The 21,688-nt window shown below is 41.2% G+C and overlaps 1 protein-coding gene across 4 annotated transcripts in view; it reads right to left on the bottom strand.

The window, feature by feature from the left end:
* The window catches only part of BOD1L1 (biorientation of chromosomes in cell division 1 like 1), a 56,853-nt gene extending 35,417 nt beyond the window's left edge, over positions 1-21,436 (bottom strand). For all 4 annotated transcript variants that reach the window (XR_013346001.1, XR_013346000.1, XM_077815841.1 and 1 more), the window contains exons 1-10: positions 20,963-21,436; positions 20,136-20,260; positions 18,383-18,573; positions 17,153-17,767; positions 16,543-16,692; positions 13,959-14,128; positions 12,483-12,606; positions 12,028-12,172; positions 8,594-8,669; positions 808-7,027 (exon numbers count right to left, since the gene is read on the bottom strand). Coding sequence is in view for 2 of the 4 variants with exons in the window: in XM_077815841.1 (XP_077671967.1) it covers positions 808-7,027; positions 8,594-8,669; positions 12,028-12,172; positions 12,483-12,606; positions 13,959-14,128; positions 16,543-16,692; positions 17,153-17,767; positions 18,383-18,573; positions 20,136-20,260; positions 20,963-21,163 (8,017 nt within the window). In the remaining 2 variants the exon portion in view is untranslated. The remainder of the gene's footprint in view (positions 1-807; positions 7,028-8,593; positions 8,670-12,027; positions 12,173-12,482; positions 12,607-13,958; positions 14,129-16,542; positions 16,693-17,152; positions 17,768-18,382; positions 18,574-20,135; positions 20,261-20,962) is intronic.
* Positions 21,437-21,688: the final 252 nt, after the last annotated feature.

The following is a 21,688-nucleotide window of genomic DNA, read 5'->3' as shown; positions in this document are numbered from 1 at the left end:
GTTTCAGAGGAGAACAAAAATTGAATAGGAAGATTGAACTACCCAGTATTCCCCAGAGGAGACAGGGTTGAGGAAGATCTGCAGGGCAGTGAGTGGAAGTTTGCATTGTCATGGCCCATGCTTGTCCCTATTCTATACATAGTGAACTTCAGTCTTCAGGTTTGTCAATTTGACATATTTTCTGGAAACTAAATTTGTCTTACAATGTTTAATGTATTTCTTCTGTCTTCATTAGTGAGAAAACCTGACAGAGAAGAAGAAAGCATTTATAAAAAAATTACTTGACCAGTATTTTCTGTTTCCTTTACTATTAATGAAGATACAGTATATCTGAGAGCTTTCTTTCTTTTACAGCCCAATTTCTTCTGGGTCTGCAATGAAGTAATTGTGATGCTGGTAGACCAGGTGACAGTTCATGTCAAGGTCACAATGTCTCAACTGACCACTGACAAATACATAGCTGGAATCAGATGTGTGTTACCATTGTTAAAAGTATGAATTATAAGAATGTGCTGAGACTTTATTGAATGCTTGTCAGTTGCTGCATGCATTAATCTCATTCATAACATCTGTAATCCCATATTGAAAGGTAATATTTGAGCGGTTGTATTGTGAGCCTCTGTGACTGTGTAAGTCAGCAGACAGGAAAGAGACATTACTTAATGTGAGAGGCAGACAGACCATTATAAGGCGTTTCAACAGAATTTCCCCTACATATGTAGATTCAGGAACTGCAAAAGTATGTTAGGTGCATACAGTTTATAAATCAGAGGGGGTGGGGAAGGGAAGAGAAAGAGAAAACCTTACCTGAATTGATGCTTGTATTTTGTTGAAAAGAATCATCTACTTCCACGGTGTTCCTTTTGCCATCATTCTCAAATTGTTTATCCATATGAGACACGGGGAAGTCACTCTTTTCTCCCAGTTTTGCTTCTACAGTTATTTCACCCTGCTTGGTATTTACAGTCAATTTGCTTTCATATTTAGAAACTAGTGGAAGCGTTTGTGCTCTAGGAGGTGAAGTCCTTGCTTCAGAAAAGTCATTTTCTAATAAGCTACTGTTAACATTATAATCTATGTTTTTAAAATCATCATTCCTTTTTGCTTCTTCTGAAGGAATACAAGGTTCTGATGTAACTTCCACATATGGAATATACTCTTCAGCTCTTTCATCACTTGCATCTATCTCTGTAGAAGGGCCAACAATGACTGTAGACTCTGTACTAATCTCCATACAGAGGGCTTCATCTACACTTATGAAGTTCACTGTAGTCTCAGCTGTTTCTGCAACTTCAGTGTCTACTGTGATCCTACCTACTGCTGATTCTCCCATCACAACATCCTCATGAATCTCCTCTTCTCCCCTAAATATGCATTCATCTCCTTCTCTACCACCCACAGGCAAAGAACTATCACTTTTTTCTGGGTCTGTAGATGACAGGATGCATTCAACTTCTTTGGTACTATTAAAGATGACATCATTTTCATCTTTTACTTCTGTGTTTGCTGCAACGAGCTGACTTTCTTCTATGACTGAGAAGGTGAAAAGACTGTCACATTCTTCCATAGTACTGAGAGTGATCACAGCACCTTCCTCTTTATCTTCTATACTTGAAGCAATGTGTTGATCTTCATTGCTGCTGGCAACTCTCAGCATTGGAGCCTCACATTCTACCACCTTTCTAACAAAAATCATAGAACCACCACTTTTTCCTTCTGTGTTTAGAGCAGTTAGCTCACGCTGCTCATCTCTCGCTGCACTGGTCTCAACAACCTTACATTCTTCTGCTGCATTTGGGGAGATCATGGAACCCTCATCTTTTTCTTCTGTTTCTGCTGCAATGAGTTGACTTTCAGCTTGAGTGGCTGCACTGATCAGGACTATCGCACATTCTTCTGTCCCACTTCTGGTGATCATGGCAGCCTCCAGTCTTCCTTCTGTTCCTGAAGCACTGAGTTGATCCTCATCTTGTGTGGCTGCACTGGGCACAGGAGCCTCAAAATATTCCCTACTTGTGGAGATCATGGCAGAGTCAGTTTTTGTTTCTGTGCCTGCAGCAACATGCTGAATCCTATCCTCTGAGGCTTCACTGGACATGAGGATCACTTGTTCTTCCATTATACTTGTGGAAATCATAGCACACTCATCTTTTTCTTCTTTGCCACTTGCAGTTGGATGATTTTCATCATCATCTCTAGCACTGGATGCACTGGGAATGGCAACCTCATATATCTCCATATCTATACAAAACACAGTACTCTCATTCACTTCTTCTGTTCTTGCAGCAGTGACCTGACTGTTATATTCCATAGCTGCACTGGGCATGGGAGCTTCAAATTCTTCCACAATACTGGTGGAAATCATTGTACACTCATCTTTTGCTTGTTTACTGCTGGCAGTGTATGTATTCTCTTTGAATTCTGTGGCTGTACTAGGCATGGGAGCCTCAAATTCTTCCTTCTCTATTAAGGTCACAGTGCTTTCATTTTCATCTGTTCTTGCAACAGTGAGGGAACCTTCTTCAATTTCTGTGGCTGAACATGGCATAGGAGCATCACCTTCTTCTACGGTACTGGTAGAGATCACGTCACCTTTAGCTTTTTCTTCATCAGTAGAAGCAGCAGGACTCTCATCTTTCTTTGTGACTGCACTGGTTATCGGACCCTCACATTCTCTGCCATGATTTCCATTGGCACTGTTGTCATTCTTTTCTTCAGCTGCGGCAGCAGACTGACCCTTATCTTTCTCTGTCACTGCACTAGTCATCAGACCCTCATACTCTTCAACATCTATAGACATCATGGCATCCTCATCTTTTTCTGTATTTGGGGTCAAAGCGTCTTCATCTGCTACACTTGCACTTGTCACGCTGCTCTCAACTATCCCCTTTGCACTTTCGCAGATTATGCCACTATTAGCTTCTTTCTTTGCACCAGTATTGCTGTCAACCCCATCTTTATTTATATTTGTGGCAGCCATACCTGACTCAGCTTCTACTTGTTCTGCAACGATGCAGATAATGGAGCTTTCACCTTCTTCTGACCCTATACAAATGAGTGCACTTTCACCTTCTATTCCTGCACAAGTTGAAGAATGCTCTATTTCTTCATTTCCTCTTCCTGTACTGGTCACAATACCCTCACCTTCTTCATCCTCTTCTTTTGCACCTGTGCTAGTCACAAAGCCTTCATCGTCACACGGCCCTATGCTGATCATAGCGATAGTAGCTTCTTCTTTTGCTCCTGTACTGTCCATTGCACTTTCACATTTTTCTATATCTAAGCCAACTGCAAAACCTTCATTGCTATCTTCCAGTCCTGTGCAGACTGCTGCAGTCTCAGCATCATCTTCTGCTGTTATGCCTGTGCTGGTCACTGTACTTTCACCATTTACAGGATCTTCACCTTTGTCAGGACTTGTTCCTGTCATGGTATTGTTGTTCATGACCATTTCGACATCTGCACCAGTTACAGCACTGTCTTCTTGTGCATCTACACCAGTCACTGAGCCAATTATGAAGCCAAGACCTCTTTCTTCTGCACCAGTACAAGTCACAGCACCCTCACTGTCTTTTAACTGGCCAGCACCAGTTACATTGCTCTGGCATTCATCTGAATTGTTGCTGCTCATGGATCCTTCACCTGCTTCTGTGCCTGCACTGGTTACAGCACCGTCACTTTCAGTTTCACTTATACAGGTAACAGAACCTTCAAATTTGCCTATACGTCTGCAAGTTGAAGTCTTGCACTTCTCTTCTGAGCCTGCACTAGTTACAGCGTCATCTTTTTCTTCTGTCCCAGCACCGTTCACGTTATCCTCAATTTCCATTCTGCCTGCATTCACTGAATCTCTACCATTTTCTTCTGTATAAATCATGCTGCACTCACCACTTTCTCCTTCCTTTGTACTAGTCAGAAAACTTTCCGTTTCTGCAAATCCTCCAGTGACAACACCGCCACCTTCTTCAGCTGCTGCAACAGTACACTCACCATCTGCTTCTGTGCTGAAACTGACACCTTCATTACTTTTCGCCCATATACTTGTCGTGAAACCTTCATCTGCTTCTATGCTTGTGCAGATTAAAGTAACCTCACTTTCTTTTTCTGAGCAAGTAGTTGTGGCATCACTTTCCTTTTCAGAATGTATTACAGCACCCTCACCTTTCCCGTCTCCTCTACTGGTGGACATTACAGTGCTCGCAATCATTTTCTCTGTGCTAGTTCCTATTGCAGTGGCCTCAGTTGTTTCTAGCCGGTTGTATATGTGATCAACACTTCCTGCACTGGTGCCCACTACATTGTTTTCATTTTTATCTTCAGTGTCAGTTATTATGCCATCACCTTCTTCTGCTCCACTAACTATAAAAGAGTCTTTAATTATTTCTTCTGGAACTCTTATAACATTCATTGGCACTAGCAACAAAGAAGATTCTACAACGTCACCCATATTGTGTCCATCACTCTTTTTGACCACGTCCACCATGGTACCCTTTTCTTCCTTTGCAGCAGGGCCTATATTTACGTTTTCATCATTTTCTTTTTTCCCCAGGTTCATTAAGACAGATTTTTTCATGCTTATACCTCCATGATCTGCAGCTTGGTCAGTCATCAAGCCTTCTATTCCACCAGTTACATTATATGCATTTCTTCCTTGCACACTATCTACCATAGTCACTTGATCATAACCTTCTTGTATACTTACATCACCCATGTTCTCTCCTACTGCTTCTTCACCAACTAGAGGAGTCTCACCATCTTTTTTTTCAGTGTCTATCATGGTGACCTCACCTTCTTTCATAACACAACCTAGCACAGGGCTACCCTGTTGTTTCATGTTTGCAGTTTGTGTTTCAGTTTTGTCTAAAATAAAGGAGTCTTTATTTAAACAAATCTTATCTAAAGTATGAGATTCCTCTTTAGCTACATTAGGCAAAGAGTCTGTGAAGTCTGAGATACATATATCCATGGACTTTTTATGGGAAGCATCTTGTCTGGATGAATTAATTGCTAAAGAAACACTTTCTTCAATGGGATTGACATTATTGTTTAAATTTTTTGGTTTTCTGGCATCTTCTGAAGTCTGCTCCTTAATAGGAGCATTAAGTAAAATTCTACCACTTGTTTCATACACAATGTTCATTTGATATGCCCCCTGTTTAATGGGTCCCTGCTCCTCAGAAGCTTGTTTGGACACAGTATCTAGTGCATCTACTCCTTTAACAGGATTTTTTTCATGTTCAATGGTTTGTTCAGAATTTCTGTCAGCTGGAAACTCTGATACACATGCTTCGAAATCTGCCAACCTGTTTCTTAATTCATTTTTTGAACTCTGTAGGTTCGTATTTTCTTTTGCAGTATTTTCAGAGTCCATGTCTAGTAGTGAATTACTACTGCTTTTTTCTTCAATTTTAGATGCTTCATGTACCTTTGCATATGTCTGTTCTGAATCAACTTCCATTGGCTCTTCTCCTTGTTCAGAATGTAATGAGTCATCACTAGTCCTGATTGGTTTTTGAGTGGACGGAATATGACTGGTTACAAATATATCAGTTGCTAATTTTTCCTCTTCCATTGTCATTTCATGGGCTGACAAGCTTCCTTTTTTATTTTCACAAGACAATTTCTTACTTGACTTTTTATCCATAATCATAATCCCTTGCACCTTTTCATGGCTACCGTCCATTTCTTTAGTATCTTTGTCCTCCAATTTGTTACTCTCTTCCTTCTTCTTCATTTCCTTATTGCTATGCTTTAAGTTTCTGCTTTTGTGACCTTCTACTGACAGCTTTCTTTCTAATTTAGAATAACTTAAGTCTTTATCACTCTTATTTTTCTCTTTTACAGATATCTTTTCTCCTGCTTGTAACTTAACTCTGTGGCTAAAGTCTTTTTGTGAACTATAAATTGAATGCATCCCACTTTCTAGCTCAAAATCAACAATGCTTTCTTCAAAAACTTTATCTTCGTTCTTGGATTTGCATTGTTTATCTGTGTCATTCTCTTCCATGTTCTTATCTCTGTCTGGTTTCTGAACAGTCTCGTGTTTTGTAAAACTTTCTTGTAATTCTGTTTCAATTGGTTTGGATTGTTTACTGTGACTCTTAGATTTAGACTTTAACAAAAACTTGTCTTCTAAGAAACTCTTCGATCTTCGTCTATCTCTGTGAATACTATCTTCTTGCCTTAAATTACTATCTGAATTAGTTGATTCTATTTCATTTTTATCTTCTGAATAGCTTTCACTCCTTCTCTGTGATGAAGAAACAAGTTGCTTAGAATTACCCTGAGAATCCTTCTGTGGCCTAGAATCACTTGATGACCTTTTGGACTTGTATTCCACTCTTGACTTTTCTATTGAAATGTGTCTGTCTTTTTTGTTATTTTCTTTACGCAACATTTCTTCATTTTTTAACGTGTATTCAGAAACATTTTTTCCATCTTTGCTAGTCGTTGATATTTTCCTTTCACTTCTGTGTTTACTTTTTTTTTCAAATTTATCATCTGATGGAACCTTTGTTTGTTGATTATGTTTTTGAACACTATCCTCACCTTTCAAGCTTCTCTCAAAAGAATGAAGGTCAATATCATCACTTATTTTATGTACACCGTCTCCTTTATATTTATGTTTTACTAACAATTTATCTTCTGAAAGAGTTCTTTCTTTTTCATTTTTATCTTTAAATGATTTCAGTTCTTTCTTTGGAACACTTCTCAAATTTTGAATTTCTGTATCATCTTTTTTAAGATGTTTTTCATTTTTAAAGGCATATTTCTGCCTCTGCAGTTCATCAGTATTAATCTCAGCTCTGTCCAGCTGCTTTTTGGGATCCTTTGTTTCTGTGTCCTGCTGCGTTCCTTCTATCTGAAGAGAGGTAGATGTTTTTCTTTTATGTTCTCTTTCCACTTTAGGATCATTTTTGCTTTCCTCAGTTGAATGTACTGACTCTGAAACTCTTCTAACAGGCTTAGTCACTTCGCTTTTTCCATGATTATGCTTCAGCTCCTTTGAAGGGATTTTTTCACAGGTCTAAAACAACAACAAAAAAAAATCACCAGTACATTTACTACACTGAGGAATCATTTATCACCTTAATTTAGATCTTTGAAATAATTAGTTACACAATATTCCTTGTAAGAACCCCAAATTAATTTCCCCCTCCCAATAGGTAAAAATATGAAATAATAATCAGAATTAGCAGGCATCCCTGAATTAATTCCAGTTTGAACTAGAGCTTATCTTTAAAATAAATCCAATCTTGATTTAAAAATTTCTAGTGATGAAGAATCTCACAACCTTTGGTAAATTGTTCCAACAGTTAATCACTCTCACTATTAAAAACTGTACCTTATTTCCAGTCTGATTTTGTCAAGCTTCAATTTACTGTAAATCTTGTTACAGTAAAAGCGCTGTTATCCAACATGTTGGCGGAATGGGGGTGCTGGGAAGTCAAAAATTCTAGTAAACTAAAAGGGAGGAAATTTGGGCATGGGAGGGGGCTCAGGGCTGGGCAGTGGGAGGGGGTGCGGGCTCTGGGAGGGAGTTTAGGTGAAGGAGGGGGCACGGGGCAGGGGGTTGTGGTGTGGGAGGGGTTTTGGGATGCTGGATCCAGGCAGTGCTCACCTCGGTGGCTCCCTAGAAGTAGTAGCATGTCTCTGCTGCTCCTAGGTGGAGGCGCGGCCAGGTGACTCTGTGCGCAGCCCCCGCAGCAACCATTGGCCACAATTCGTGGCCAGTGAGAGCTGCGGAGCCAGCACTTGGGACGGGGGCAGCGCACAGAGCCCCCATGGCTGCAGCAGGGACATGTCGCCACTTCTGGGCAGCCATTCAGAGCCGTACAGGGAGCCTGCCGGCCCCGCACCAACTGGACTTTTAATAGCCCGGTCCGCGGTGCTGATAGAAACTGCCAGGGTCCCTTTTTGACTAGGTATTCCGATCGAAAACTGGACACCCGGCAACCCTATTGAAGATCAGAAATGCTGGTTTAGAGAGCTTTCCAGTTGGTAAAGAGAACACAGCTTTTACTGTATTTGTGTCTGCTAGAAGAAGAGCCCTGTTATCAAATTTCTGTTCCCCACCCATTAACTGATCAAAAAAATCACCCCTTAACCCTCTCTTTGATAAGCTAAACAAATTAAAGTTCTTGAGTTTCTCCTATAAGGCACGCTTACCAAATCTTTTATAATTCTCATAGCTCTTCTTTGAACCCTCTCCAATTTTTCAATGTCTTTCTTGAAGTATGAATGCAAGAGCTGGACACAGTATTCCATCAATGTCAAATACAGAGATAATATAACCTACCTAACTCCTACCTATTGTAACACTACAAAGGTTTTCTACACTAGCTTTTCTAAAAAGCCAAGAAGCAGCATTACTAAAACAACAAGGCTAGAAAATTAAACCAAGAGAAAGAATTAGAGGGAAAAATAATTCATAAAGATTAATCTAGTAGTAGGGAAGTTTAGTATATACAGATAATCATTTTTCCAATTAAAAATGAACAGAAGAGAGACATCTGATAATTTCTGTATAGTAAAACAAATGTTTTGATATGAAATTTAAAATAAAGTTTACTAGCTGATCTATGACACAAACCTCATTTGTCTTTTGTGTTTCTTTGGAATCTTCTTCAGGATGCTCATATTTCTTTTGCCAACTATCTTCAACATACCTAAAATAGTCAGTCAAAGCATTAGAAAAATGTCGTAACAATTTAGTCTATCAGTTTTGAACTAAGAGAAAATAGACATTTGCACACCAAAGCATCTAACAAGAACTTGTTGCATAACCTTGGGCAAGTCATTTAACACAGTAAGCTTCTATTTCTCCATATGCAAAATGTGGACAATACTTACCTACTTCACAGATGTGCTGTGAAGATTAATTAATGTCTGTGCAGTGCTTTGAAATGTAAAGTACTACACAAGTATTAGTACTGTTAAGTATGACTACGTGTCCCCTGTAACTCAGATGAGCAAAGAGAACCATAGCACAGGCGAAAACAAATGTCCTCTCTGTATCCTTACTCTACTGCTTTCTACAGAAAAGAATTTTTAAAATACTGAATTGATCTTCCACAAACTTGGCTTCTTATGTATGTCTCAAGACTTAAAAATCAAGGCAAGTCTGGAGACTGTCCTGATACTCTTTGCAAGGATGCATAACACATTCCAGTTTGCACTGCACCATATATTGGGGGGGAGGAATGCAAGCCAAAATAGGGAAAGAACATGTTAAAGAATATTTAGATAAGTTAAATGCATTCAAGTCATAGAATCATAGAATATCAGGATTGGAAGGGACCTCAGGAGGTCATCTAGTACAACCTCCTGCTCAAAGCAGGCCCAATCCCCAATTTTTGCCCCAGATCCCTAAATGGCCCCCTCAGGATTGAACTCACAACCCTGGGTTTAGCAGGCCAATGCTCAAACCACTGAGCTATCCCGGAGGTTGTGAGTCAGTATTTCAGTCAGCAGGGGCTGATGAAATACACCTTAAGGAACTAGCTGAACCAATCTCAGAATCCTTAGCAATTACCTTTTAGAATTCATGGAGGATGGGTGAAGTCCCCGGGAATAGGAGAAGGGAAAACATAAGTACCTATCTTAAAAAATGAGGACAAAAGAGGACTCGGGGAACTATATATTTGCCAGCCTAACTTCAATACCTGGAAAGATACTGGAACAAATATAAAACAATCAATTTGTAAACACCTAGAGGATAGGGTAATAAGTAATAGCCAACACAGATTAGTCAAGAAATAACCATGCCAAACTGACCTAATTTGTTCTGTGACAGGGTTACCGGCCTAGTGGATAGGGGAGAGCTGGGGGGGAGCTGTGGACATGATATATCTTGGTTTTAGCAAGGCTTCTGACACAGTCGCATTTTCATAAGCAAACTAGGAAAATGTGGTCTAGATGAAATTAGCGTACTGCAGGTGCACAACTGGTTGAAAGACTCAAGTGTACTCAAGAGTGTTTTCAGTGGTTTTCTGTCAAACTGGGAGGACGCATCTAGTGGGATCCCAAAAGGGTCTGTCTTGGATTTAGTACTATTAAAATTTTAATTATCTGGATAGTGGAGCGGAGGGAATTTTATAAAATCTGTGGATGAAATCAAGCTGAAAGGGATTGCTAGCACTTTACAGGACAGGATTAGAATTCACAACAACCCTGACAAGTTGGAGAATTAGTCTGAAACCAACAAGGTGAAATTCAATAAAGACACTTAAGAAGGAAAGAATTCCAATGCACAACTACAAAATGGGGAATAAACTTGCTAGGTGTGGTTTTGTTGCAAAGGATCTGGGGGTTATAGTGGAGCACAAATTGAATATAAACCAACAATGCAATGCAGTTGCGAAAAGGGCTAATATAATTCTGGGGTGTATTAAAACAGGAGGTTTATATGTAAGACACAGGAGGTAGTTGTCCCACTCTGCTTGGTACTGGTGAGGCCTCAGCTGGAATACTGTGTTCAGTTCTGGGTGCTAAACTTAAAGAAAGATGTGGACAGATTAGAGAGTTCATAGGAGAGCAACAAAAACAATAAAAGATTTAGAAAACTTTACCCATGAGGAAGCGTTAAAATAACTGGGCATGTTTAGGCTTGAGAAAAGACAGCTGAGGAGGGAACTGCTAATAGTCTTCAAATGTGTTAAGAGCTATTATAAAGAGAACTGTGATCAACTGGTCTTCACATCCACTGAAAATAGGACAAGAAGTAGTGGGCTTAATCTGCAGCAAGGGAGATTTAGGTTAGATATCAGGAAAAACTTTATAACTATAAGGGTAGTTATGTTTTAGAACGGGCTTCTATGAGAGGTTGTGGAATCCTCATCATTGGAGGTTTTAGACAAACACTCATAAGGGATGGTCTAAGAATCCTTGGTCCTGTCTTGGCACAGGGGGCTAAACTAGATCAACCTTTTTCTCTCTGAGGCCCCCTCCAACATACCATAAAAACTCCATGGCCCACCTCTGCCATTGTTTTTCGGCATATAAAAGCCAGGGCCAGCATTAGAGGGTAGCAATCAAGGCAACTTCCCGGTACCCACGAAGCTAAGTTGCTCAGGCTTCAGCCCTGGGTGGTGGGGTTCAGGGCCCCAGGTTGCAGGCCCATGGGATTGGGCTTCAGCTTTCTGCCCTGGGCCCCAGAAAATTGAATACTGGCCCTGCTTGGTGGCTCCCCTGAAACCCGCTCGTGGCCCCCTGGTTGAGAACCACTGGACTAGATGACCTCTTAAGGTCTCTTCCAGTCCTACATTTCTATAGTTCTATGACTATATTAATAGACAAATAAGTTATATTAAAACAATTAGTAAGGCAAAAGACCAAGGGGAAAGAATTAAAGTACAAATCTCAGGCTTCAATCTCCACTTCATGATTATCAAGTGGTGAATCTCTCAACCTCAATTACACCCACACTTTTATTTTCATTGAAAGTTTTAAATTGAAAGTTTATGTATATTTCTTTAACCTTTCACAATCAGGCAATGAATTAGTTTGGTTGCATTATCAATTGAATTGACAGCGGAAGGCCATTAATTCACTTCAGCATACTTCACTCTACCCACATCCACGGTGCTCAGAGGCACCTAGGACTGGAGAGAGAAACCAAGAGAGAGAGGTGGTGAGCTGGGGACTGGAAGTCTGACATTAGGAGGATCACAAAAATGCACACTTAAGTGCACATAAGAGAAAGGTGATCAGACGCATTCAGAATACACACTTTAATTATATTGTAACATAGCAGGAGCTGGCTGCCAGGGTGTTATCAATACAGTAAACTAGGAGTATAGTAGATAAATGGGAAAACCCATGTTAAATTAAAATAAAGATCTTTAAAAAAAAATCAATCATTATTTTCTCAAATAAAGCTTGCTTCCCACAAATATTTTTGCATGCTTTAAGGGGAAATTGTTATAACGGGTATGTGGTGACTGCAAAAGTGAAGAGAAGTTTTTTTTATAAGCAAAAGTGAGTACGTATTAATCGAATTTCTTTAAAAACAAATATAAGGAATACCTGGAATCTCTTTTTCTTTTCCTGCTCAGGGCTACCTTTTTTTCTAAAAACTTTTGTTCTTTAAGAACATCCTTAATGCTGGTACCGGTAACTTTCAGTTCAAAATCTTTTGTCGAAGACTCTTCCAAGTTCAGGCCACTTTTACCTAAAATATACAACAAACAGTTACAGTGTTTGAGAAGCATGTCTTTTTATTATTTTTGTAAGGGACATTGTAAACAGTTTGGGAATTACTAATCCTGTTTTTTGTTAGATTTCAGGAACGTCACTGTGGACATGAAAAAGTTACAAATGGAATTTTTCACAATATTTTAGTTACTACAGTATTTAGTTATAATGAGTGAAATCCTGGCCATATTGAAGTCAACTGCAAAACTCCCAATGACTTCAATGGAACTAGAATTTCACCTTATTTGGTTAAAACAACCAATTCTAACTTGTAATTTTAACATCACCTTCAGCACCCTGACTCCCACTTTTCAGAGACTTTGTTTTCTCTGCAGCTTTCTGTTTACGCTTCTCTTCAAGTCTCTCTCTATTAATCTGCCTCCTTAAGAGTCTCTCTTCTTTTTCTCTGGCCTGAAGACAGAAAAACAATGAAAAAGGTGATTTATTTGTATCTTTAAATCAAATGAAGAATGATGAAAGTTATGTTAAAAAAAATCAAATGTTATACCAGTAAATTTCTACACTTCTGCAGAATTCAGCGTTTCAGTATAAGAGCAAAAATAATCAATCAATAAGTACTCAAATAGGCTGTTTATAGTTTACAAAGCACTGTACAAACTTTAATTAAAAGTAAACCTCATAAAATCCTTCTATGAGATTATATTAACCCCTTCCCGAGCCTATAAGCTTTTATCCCCATTCTACAGATGGAGAATGGGCAGGCACAGATGTTATGAGCCCATGTCAGAGCCAGCATTAGAATTAGGATGTTCCTGGTTCCCAACCCCAATTTCAGTCCACCAGACAAGGCTACCTCCACTTTCAAAGAGCTTTACACTTGTTTTCTTTCGTCCCTCAACTCTGTTGTACATAAGAATTACATGGCCACACCTAGAGCCCAGTTTAACCCAGCGGTATTGTGGTGCACAAACCCAGGCAAGCTGCATAAAATGAAACTCCAGCAAGCCAATCTATCCTGGAAAAGTTAGGGGATGGGAGTGGATGAGAAACTCAGTAGATTTGCTGGCTGAGATGGAAAGGTGTTACTCCATTCTACAGGTGAAGAAACAGGCACAAAGACTATGAGACTTGCTTCAAGTATATGTCCAAAACATAAAAAGAAGATCCCAGCCCTCCAACCAGGCCAACATGTACACCTGAACATCTCTTCCCCTTCATGCTAGTCAGAGACAGCAGGAATTACTGCAGCTGAATGGCTGTACTAACCGCATTACATGGAAGAGGAGCGAGGAAGATGGTTGGGGCCAAACAGGTACCAGTTCTTGTTATATTAAAGAAATGTGCAATCCACCTTGATAGGTGGTGGTAGGTAGATATGGGATTTCTTCTCTTTCCCCTTCCCTCAACTGGCAGAGTACACTCAGCTTGCTAGCCCCAGACTCCCACATCTGTGCAGTCTCTTTCACTTCATTCTTCTCCAAATTACTGTTAACCAAGAAAGAACCCATCCTTTGCTGAGATGTTGGGAAGACACCATCCACACTCAGTGCTTCACCTGACATTATCAGCCAGAGATGGTTGTAAAACAGTAGGACCTGGATAGTTCGGTAAGCCAGTAGTTCTCAAATGACTGTCAATGGATCACTGCCATGAAATGTTGACAGATCACATGGTGCTGGAGACAGTCTATAGAAGTATCAGCGGCTTCCAGGAAAAAACAACTAAATAAAGGGAATAATTTTTGTATTGAGAAAACAATCAGATGGAGTTAGAATGTTAATAGTGAATGTATTAAAACTTACAATAGACTGACGGTGTTGCTCTACAGTCCGTTCATCATCAGAATCACTGTAGTACTTGGAGTACAGAAAAGGCTTGTGAACGTATGCGTGACGCACAGGTTTGGCTTTTCCATCACAAATCTCATTAGTCTGAGGCTTTGTTTTACTCTGATTGTTCTTCTCTTCTTCATCTAATCAGTAAAAAAGTGGACATAAATTAAAGTGACATTGTTATGGTAAAATTTAAGTGTTGTAAAAACAAACTTCCATAAAATCTAAGACCAACAGAAATGTTTCTGTTAAAAAAAATGGTTTCAAAGAGATTCCAATTCAATGTTTACAGCCAAATGTTACTAAAGTATGAGAAGTGATCAATCCATTCTCATTGTCCAGATGAAAACGCAAAATATAAACAAACTGCGAGAAGAAATTAGATTTAAAAATTCATTCCATTGTGATACTACAAAGGAGTCATTTAACATAGTTAAAGACATTTTATATATCATTTTAGCCATGACAAATTGTGTACAGCATTACATCAGCTATGGCTAAATTTTGTAACGAAGACAATCCCCACATGTATTTTTGGGATGCAGATACACTGCATTGGTAAAGCCTCGTCTGTAAAAATCAAACATTGTTCACATACCAAAAAATCAGCACAATATTTGCGGACTTAGAAATCACAGATTTTTTCTGTATAGGAACTATACAAGCGACCTAAATTCATCTATGGATCAGTAAATGCTGAGGTATTATTCTGGTTGAAATAACACAAGCAAATCTATCATTTTGTTTTGTCAGGTTTATTCAGTAAACATACATACAGTATGTTTGAACTTTATCAATGCAACAGAGCTGCATCCCTGAAATACATTACAAAATGTAGCCATAACTGTCAATACCAAACACAATTTGTCATTGTTTACATTGTCAGTAACTGTGCAGTCAACGTCATGTTAGTTAACTCAATTCTTCCCACTCATTTCTGGGCCCAGTGAAATTTTACAGTGATGACAGGCTTACAGAAGACTACAGAAATGGTTCCTGGTTCCAAAGCAGTCAATCCTATCCAGGAGAAAATTCTGTTGACTACAGAAGCCTCCATATTCCCTAAAGCCTCAACGTATCAAAGAATTTGAGAGATGCCCAGGACTAGGAGAGGACAGAAAGGAAAAAGACCACAAATGAAGACCCCCCCACATCCACTAATCCTAAATCTGGACCTACCACTATCTTTTCCACCAAAATCACATAGCCTTTGGGAATTCCTGCAATCCTAGGGCTGTAACAACTCCCTGATCCCCAAATGCTCCGCTTACACTACACCTGGGTTCAAGTCAGAATATCAGTCTAAGGCTACGTCTACAATACACAGCACTGGCAGCGCCACATAATGTATGTGCAGCTACACGCTGCAGTGAAAAGCAGGCTGAGTCCACACAGTGGTGTGTAGTTACATGCTAGTGAAAGGCTCTACCAGGGGGGAGGCATCAGGGAAAGGCTTCAACAGCTCCCAGAGCCTTTCACTGAAGCAAGGAAAAGCTCCAGCAGTGGGGTTCTGGCAGAGTCATTCCTTGCTGCCTTACCCTGCCAGAATCTTTTCCTAAAGCAGGGAAAGGCTCTGGCAGCAGGGAGATAGCAGGACACTACACTGCTAAAAACAACAAACAGTGTAGATAAGGGAGACCCGGACTTGAGCACTTAGACAGTCTTCTAAGATATGTACTCGGGTACATACCCACACCCTTCAGGCATGTCTCTATTCCAGAGGTTCCCAAACTTGTTCCACCGCTTGTGCGGGAAAAGCCCCTGGCAGGCCAGGCCGGTTTGTCTACCTGCCGCGTCCGCAGGTTCGGCCAATCGCAGCTCCCAGGGGCCGCGGTTCGCTGCTCCAGGCCAATGGGAGCCGCTGGAAGCGGCGCGGGCCGAGAGACGTACTGGCTGCTGCTTGGCCCGCGCCGCTTCCAGCGGCTCCCATTGGCCTGGAGCAGCGAACCGCGGCCCCTGGGAGCTGCGATTGGCCGAACCTGCGGACGCGGCAGGTAAACAAACCGGCCTGGCCTGCCAGGGGCTTTTCCCGCACAAGCGGTGGAACAAGTTTGGGAACCACTGCTCTACTCAATTAGCCTAAGTTGTGCCTCACCATCTACACTGCTATTTACATCCATACTAAGGGGAGCAACCCATATATGCACTCCCCATGCTGCTGAAAAAAGAATGCAGTGCAGATGTACATTTACATTAACTTCACATAAAAGAAAAAAATTAAAAACAGCACAAAAAGCAGAAGGCATTTTTATGAAGCGTCACCACTACATCCTGAAATAATACACACAAATAAAATAATTTTAAAGTACTGGACTACATAAATACTTTTTATTTTAAAATGCCAAATTATCTATTTTTATTATTATTTACTAACAGCAGAAATGCTATGAATTCCACCCCCAAAAGAAATATTCTCTCTCTATTATCACACTACACATATATGATAAAATATACTTCAAAATAATCACTTTGTAAGGTATTATGTATTCAAATGGCAGGAAATACACCAGCCAGGATATTACTAACAAATGTATTCTTTTTATATTATTTTTACCATCTGATGTGATCTCTCCTTCTTCAGTGCTATCGGAAACCACAGCTTCCTCTTCACTTTCTTCTTCAAAGGAAGAGAGGTCACTAGTATGGACAGAGCTAACAGTAATATCACTGAGTACATCCACGTCTGAATCCTCCAAAATAAGTTCTTTAAAAAAAAGAAACAAAAAAGTTATATCATGCAACTTATCAAACCAATGTGTTTAGCTCATTTCCTAAGAAAAGTCTATTGTTATTTTAAAAACTCTGATACACAGAGGCGATACATGATCTCTGAACACAGTCTGAATTATAGACAAAAGTTTTCTTTAACCACAAGTATAACCCCACTGACTACAATGGAGCTATTCACGTTGTGTGCGTACGGCAAGCAAGATTTAGGCTTCTGTTACAAGTCCACCTTTTCAGAGGAGGGTTCTGGCCTTTGAGGGGGAATGCTAGCATTACTGTTGACTTTATACTGTTACATGGCTCGTTAAACAGGACTACAGTTACCAATATTGTTGGCCCAACATCTTTTCACTTTCTAAATCCACTTTTGAAAACCTCCACAAAAACCCAAAATGTCCCTCCATCCCACAATACTTTTTAAGTTGCCTTTTCTATACCTTCTTTTACACCTTCTGTTATCTTGTGTTTACTGCTGCTTTTCTCAGTAGCCAACTGTTTTACTGATTCTGACTCTCTCTCTTTCACTTGCTTCTCTTCTTTTGGTTTTAGGGCATCATCATTCTTCTTTGAATGGTCAAACTTCTTGTCATTCTTTTCTTTTTTCTCTTTTTTTCTTTCCCCTTTCTCAGTGGTCTCTGGTTTCCTGTCACCTTTATCTGTCAATTTACTTTTCTGGTCATCACTTTCCTGTAGAATTTCTTTGCTTGGATGAATTAAATTGTTAACATCTTTTGTTGAATTTTTGATTTCTTCACTTGGACAGGGGAGTTCACTTAAATCTTCACACTTTGCAACTGCTTCACTCCCTTCTGAAGGATCACAAATGGGTTTCTCTTGGTCTGGGAAGTCTTCTGAGTTTCGCTCTCTCTCTGTGCTACCATCAACACTCTGTTGAGATGAGAGTCTTTTTGAAGTTCTGTCACTGTTCTTGGAATTTGTATTTTCTGTTGAAGCCCTGGCAGCACTTGCTTCCTGGTTAAGAGAAGTTATTGTTTCCAAAATGGACATGGCATCACTAGCTACATTAGCACTAGGAGCAGTAGTAGAAACACCTTAAAGAATGAGAAAAGAAAGAAAACATTTTAGCTAACCAAGATTTCTATAACATTTGTTAAAAGGAAATATGTATTTCTACATTGACTGGTTATTATTTTTGAAGGGGAAGGACTTTTCAAATGAAACTTGAATCTCAGAAATCTGTTAAGGGAAAAACTGAATAATTAGACTATTACAATACCTTAATTCTGTCCCTTCTGCATATGTATCTTAAGGACAGCCTAAATGCCCAAAATCTTTCCAAACAAAAGAACTGCATTAAGACAGTTACATCTCTTGTACATAACTGGCTATTCATCTTTTATAGCCTAGATCCTACTTGATCCTGGTGTGAAAGTCAGTATTTAACTCTGAGACTGTAACTTCTAGGACAGACTGATTTCCTGGCAACTTCAAGTAGAGGCGAAATTGTGATAAGTGTTCGTCTCTCCTTCCCACCCCTCACAGCAGCAACAAATCATTATCCTGGGCTGTTGTCTCTCACAGAGCTCATCTTGCTGACACTTCAAATATTTAGTGTTAACAGCAGAACTAGGGATGATCAATAATACCACTTGTCAAGAGGCGAAAACCAGGTAGAAAACAGACAACATAGAGTAACGGCAAAATACCTTGTAGTGTGATGGAAGCATCTGCTTTTTCCTCACTAGGGGCTGTACTGGGGCTTGCTTCCTCTTTGTGATTTAATGTGGCTAAAAACTCATGAACAGCTTTTTCCACCTGAGGTCTGAATGTGTGGTTGATCTTTGGATCCACAACCTGAGAAATAATTCTGTCAATTCCAGACTCCAACATTCCAGACCTGAAACAAAATAATTGTAATACTTAAATATATGGAAATTTATTTCCACAAGCTACCTTAAACAGATCTGGTTTATTTAAAGGGTGTTCCTTCCACATACACAACTTCCAATAAAGCACTAAGTTATCAGAAAGTAATTGTTTTCACTTGCTTCAGGAACACCCATAGCGGACTTGTGTCTAGGTAGTACTCAAAACGTTCTATCAACACACATAGGAATAAACCGTTCCTATCCAAAAAAAATTTTGCAGCATATGAAAGATAGTAATAAAAACTATACCAGCAGCCCTTTTACCATGCCATTACTAGCTAACTTCTTGTAAGCACTGCAGTAATAGTGGGTTTTGGGGAGGGACTTAGACAAGAGGGTATTTATCTTTATGAATCAGTCTGAGGAGGGTTTTCCATGCAGAAGGGGCAGCCTGGAATGTGTCGGCAGCATTATATCAATTGTCTTTATAATTCCAATGCCAGGATTTCTCAGTATGGCATTAGGTGACAGCTACTAAACAGTGGAGTTCAGATAATTAACTTACCTGTATATAATGGAAAGGTTAAGTGTTGAACCAGTTAGCTTCCTAATGGCCTACCTTTTGTTCATCATACTCTAGAAACTGCATAGGTTGTTTATGGCTACACTTGACTTGAGACCCTATTTCCATTTACGGTGTTATCAAGTCTTAACTACAAAACACTTGTCTTTGCCCTATCCTCAAGTGCTGATTCCTACAACTAACTTGTGCAACAGGTGGCAAAGGCTCACTATTCACACAGCCAGTACTTTTGTTCTCAAGTTTCTCATCTGTCACTAAAGTTGACAGGAAGACATCCCTAATCTACACATGTTAATTTGGAGCAACATTAGGCTGCTTCTCATATTAGTGTATCTGGCAACACCAGGCCGAGGACAATGAGGTAAATGCGTTTATGACACAAATTGTGGCACTGTAAATGCTTATTCTAAGTTATTTTGATATGATCGTTTACCAGCAGTCTTACAAAACTTTTTAGCTGTCTACAGAAATCATGGCTGTTCAAGGATTCTCGTTTTGTGAACATGACTTTGAGTAACTTACTTGTGCTTTAACATACGTGGATTATCATATTCACAATCCTATTAATAACCCAGGATTTAACCCACAAAACCTAATGACAACTAGTAATTTGCTGAATCACCCACTTATGAGGTAGCAGTAGTGCTAGAATCCCTACATTTGAGGATATTACAACATATCACATAGAATCATAGTATATCAGGGCTGGAGGGGACCTCAGGAGGTCATCTAGTCCAACCCCCTGCTCAAAGCAGGATCGATCCCCAATTAAATCATCCCAGCCAGGGCTTTGTCAAGCCATGACCTTAAAAACTTCTAAGGAAGGAGATTCCACCACCTCCCTAGGTAACACATTCCAGTGTTTCACCACCCTCCTAGTGAAAAAGTTTTTTCACATATTCTCTCTTCATAGAAGTTTTGGAACTTCTTTGTCTATTTAGGTTTCCATTCATTTAGGGGATGAATATCTTTTAAAACAGCAGAATATTAACTCAACTTGTGACTTACTTGAGAACCTGCTGCCTAATATTATTTCTCAGCTGATTCTTGTTGAGATGAGGACTCCAGGTATGAGTTGCTAGGTGGTTGGAAACAAAGTTGTCAACACGTTGTCTTAGGTTTTGATAGGCAGGCTAAAAGGGCAAAAAAAAAAAAAGTGAGATCAGATATTAAAAATGCTGCTTGAAACTCATTTTCCTAATGACAAGAGCTGAGAAACTTAAAAAACCCTAGATCTTAACTGCTGAGTCAATACAAATACCAGGACACAGCCTGCCATCCTCTGATGGGCAAAGACCATTTACCAAAACCTATTTACCTAAAACAGTTTTATGACCCATATTGGAGGCATGTTCTTCTAAAACCACTGACCACTGGCTGGCCTCTCTAAACAAATGACAGGATCCTGCCGAAGTCAGTCACTGACAACTGATTTTAAGGGGAGCACACTGGAGAGCTCATTCCTTAGGCAGGTAGAACAAGGAACCGCCACGGTTCTGTCGCTAACGAGGATGTCAGGGGTCTAGTGCGAGAGACAAAGCGCTGATGTGTTGCTGCGATGTGCCCCCTGCCCATGGGGAGCGATATTCCCCGGACCCTCTAGCCAGGCAAGAGTCTCCGCAACGCTGCGAGCACCCGCCGGCGCTGTGCCCTGGGCAGCCCTGCCTCGCCTCCGGCAACACTCGCCGCTCACCAGGGTGAGCATCTCGGCGAGAGAGCCAGCCCCCAGCCGCGGCGGCACCAGCCCAGCCAGCGGAGGGGGATGTTCCCGCAGAGCCGGGGCAGGTCTGTGTCCCTCACTCCCTCCTCGGACCTGCCCGTCCTCCGCCCCCTACCTTGGTGTCCACGTCGGCCAGGCAGTCGCGGCGGAACTGGTCGAACAGCCCCTGGCTCTTCAGGTGATTAACGATCACGGACACCAGCTCCGGCTCCACCGCGCCGCCCCCTCCAGAGGCCCCGGGCAGCGGCGGCTGCTGCTGTGGGGGCGGCGGAGGGGGCGGCGGCGGAGGGGGCTGGGGCTGCGGGTTACTGGCCATGGCGGGAGGAGGGCCTTCAGAGAGCGCGGGCCGCTGCCGGCTCCCGGCTCCGCTGCCCCGGCTCCAGGCAAAAGCTGGTTACCGAGTAGCAGCCGCGGCAACTCTGACCCCGGAAGTGAAAGGGAACGGAGGGAGGAAGCGAGAGACAACGAGCAGGGAGGTGCAGCGAGCGGGAGCGGCGCCACGGCTGCGGGGAAGGGCTGATTCGCACCGGGAAAGGGGCGCTGCTACCAGCCCTTTAACGGGACCACGGGGAGGAGCGGCCGTTGCCCCTGCTCCCACGGCGGGAACATCCGAGCCGAGCTCTCCGGCTCCGGCCTCCCCTGGCGCGGCCCCATTGCTGCGCCCAGCAGCGCCGCCTCGACCAGCCGGCGGAGCGAGCGGCGCTTCCGATCCTTGCCCCGCCTCTGCCTGCCGCGACGCGGGTCGCCCAGATTTCCTGACCGCAAGCACCGGAGAGAGAGAGGAGAGGGGGAGGGACGGCCGGCCGGCCGGTTCTGAGCATGCGCACATGAAGTGAGCATG

The sequence above is a fragment of the Eretmochelys imbricata genome, chromosome 4 (assembly GCF_965152235.1).
Source record: "Eretmochelys imbricata isolate rEreImb1 chromosome 4, rEreImb1.hap1, whole genome shotgun sequence".
NCBI lineage: Eukaryota > Metazoa > Chordata > Testudines > Cheloniidae > Eretmochelys > Eretmochelys imbricata.
Note: the sequence above shows the minus strand (reverse complement) of the source record. Positions and strands in the feature narration are given on the sequence as shown.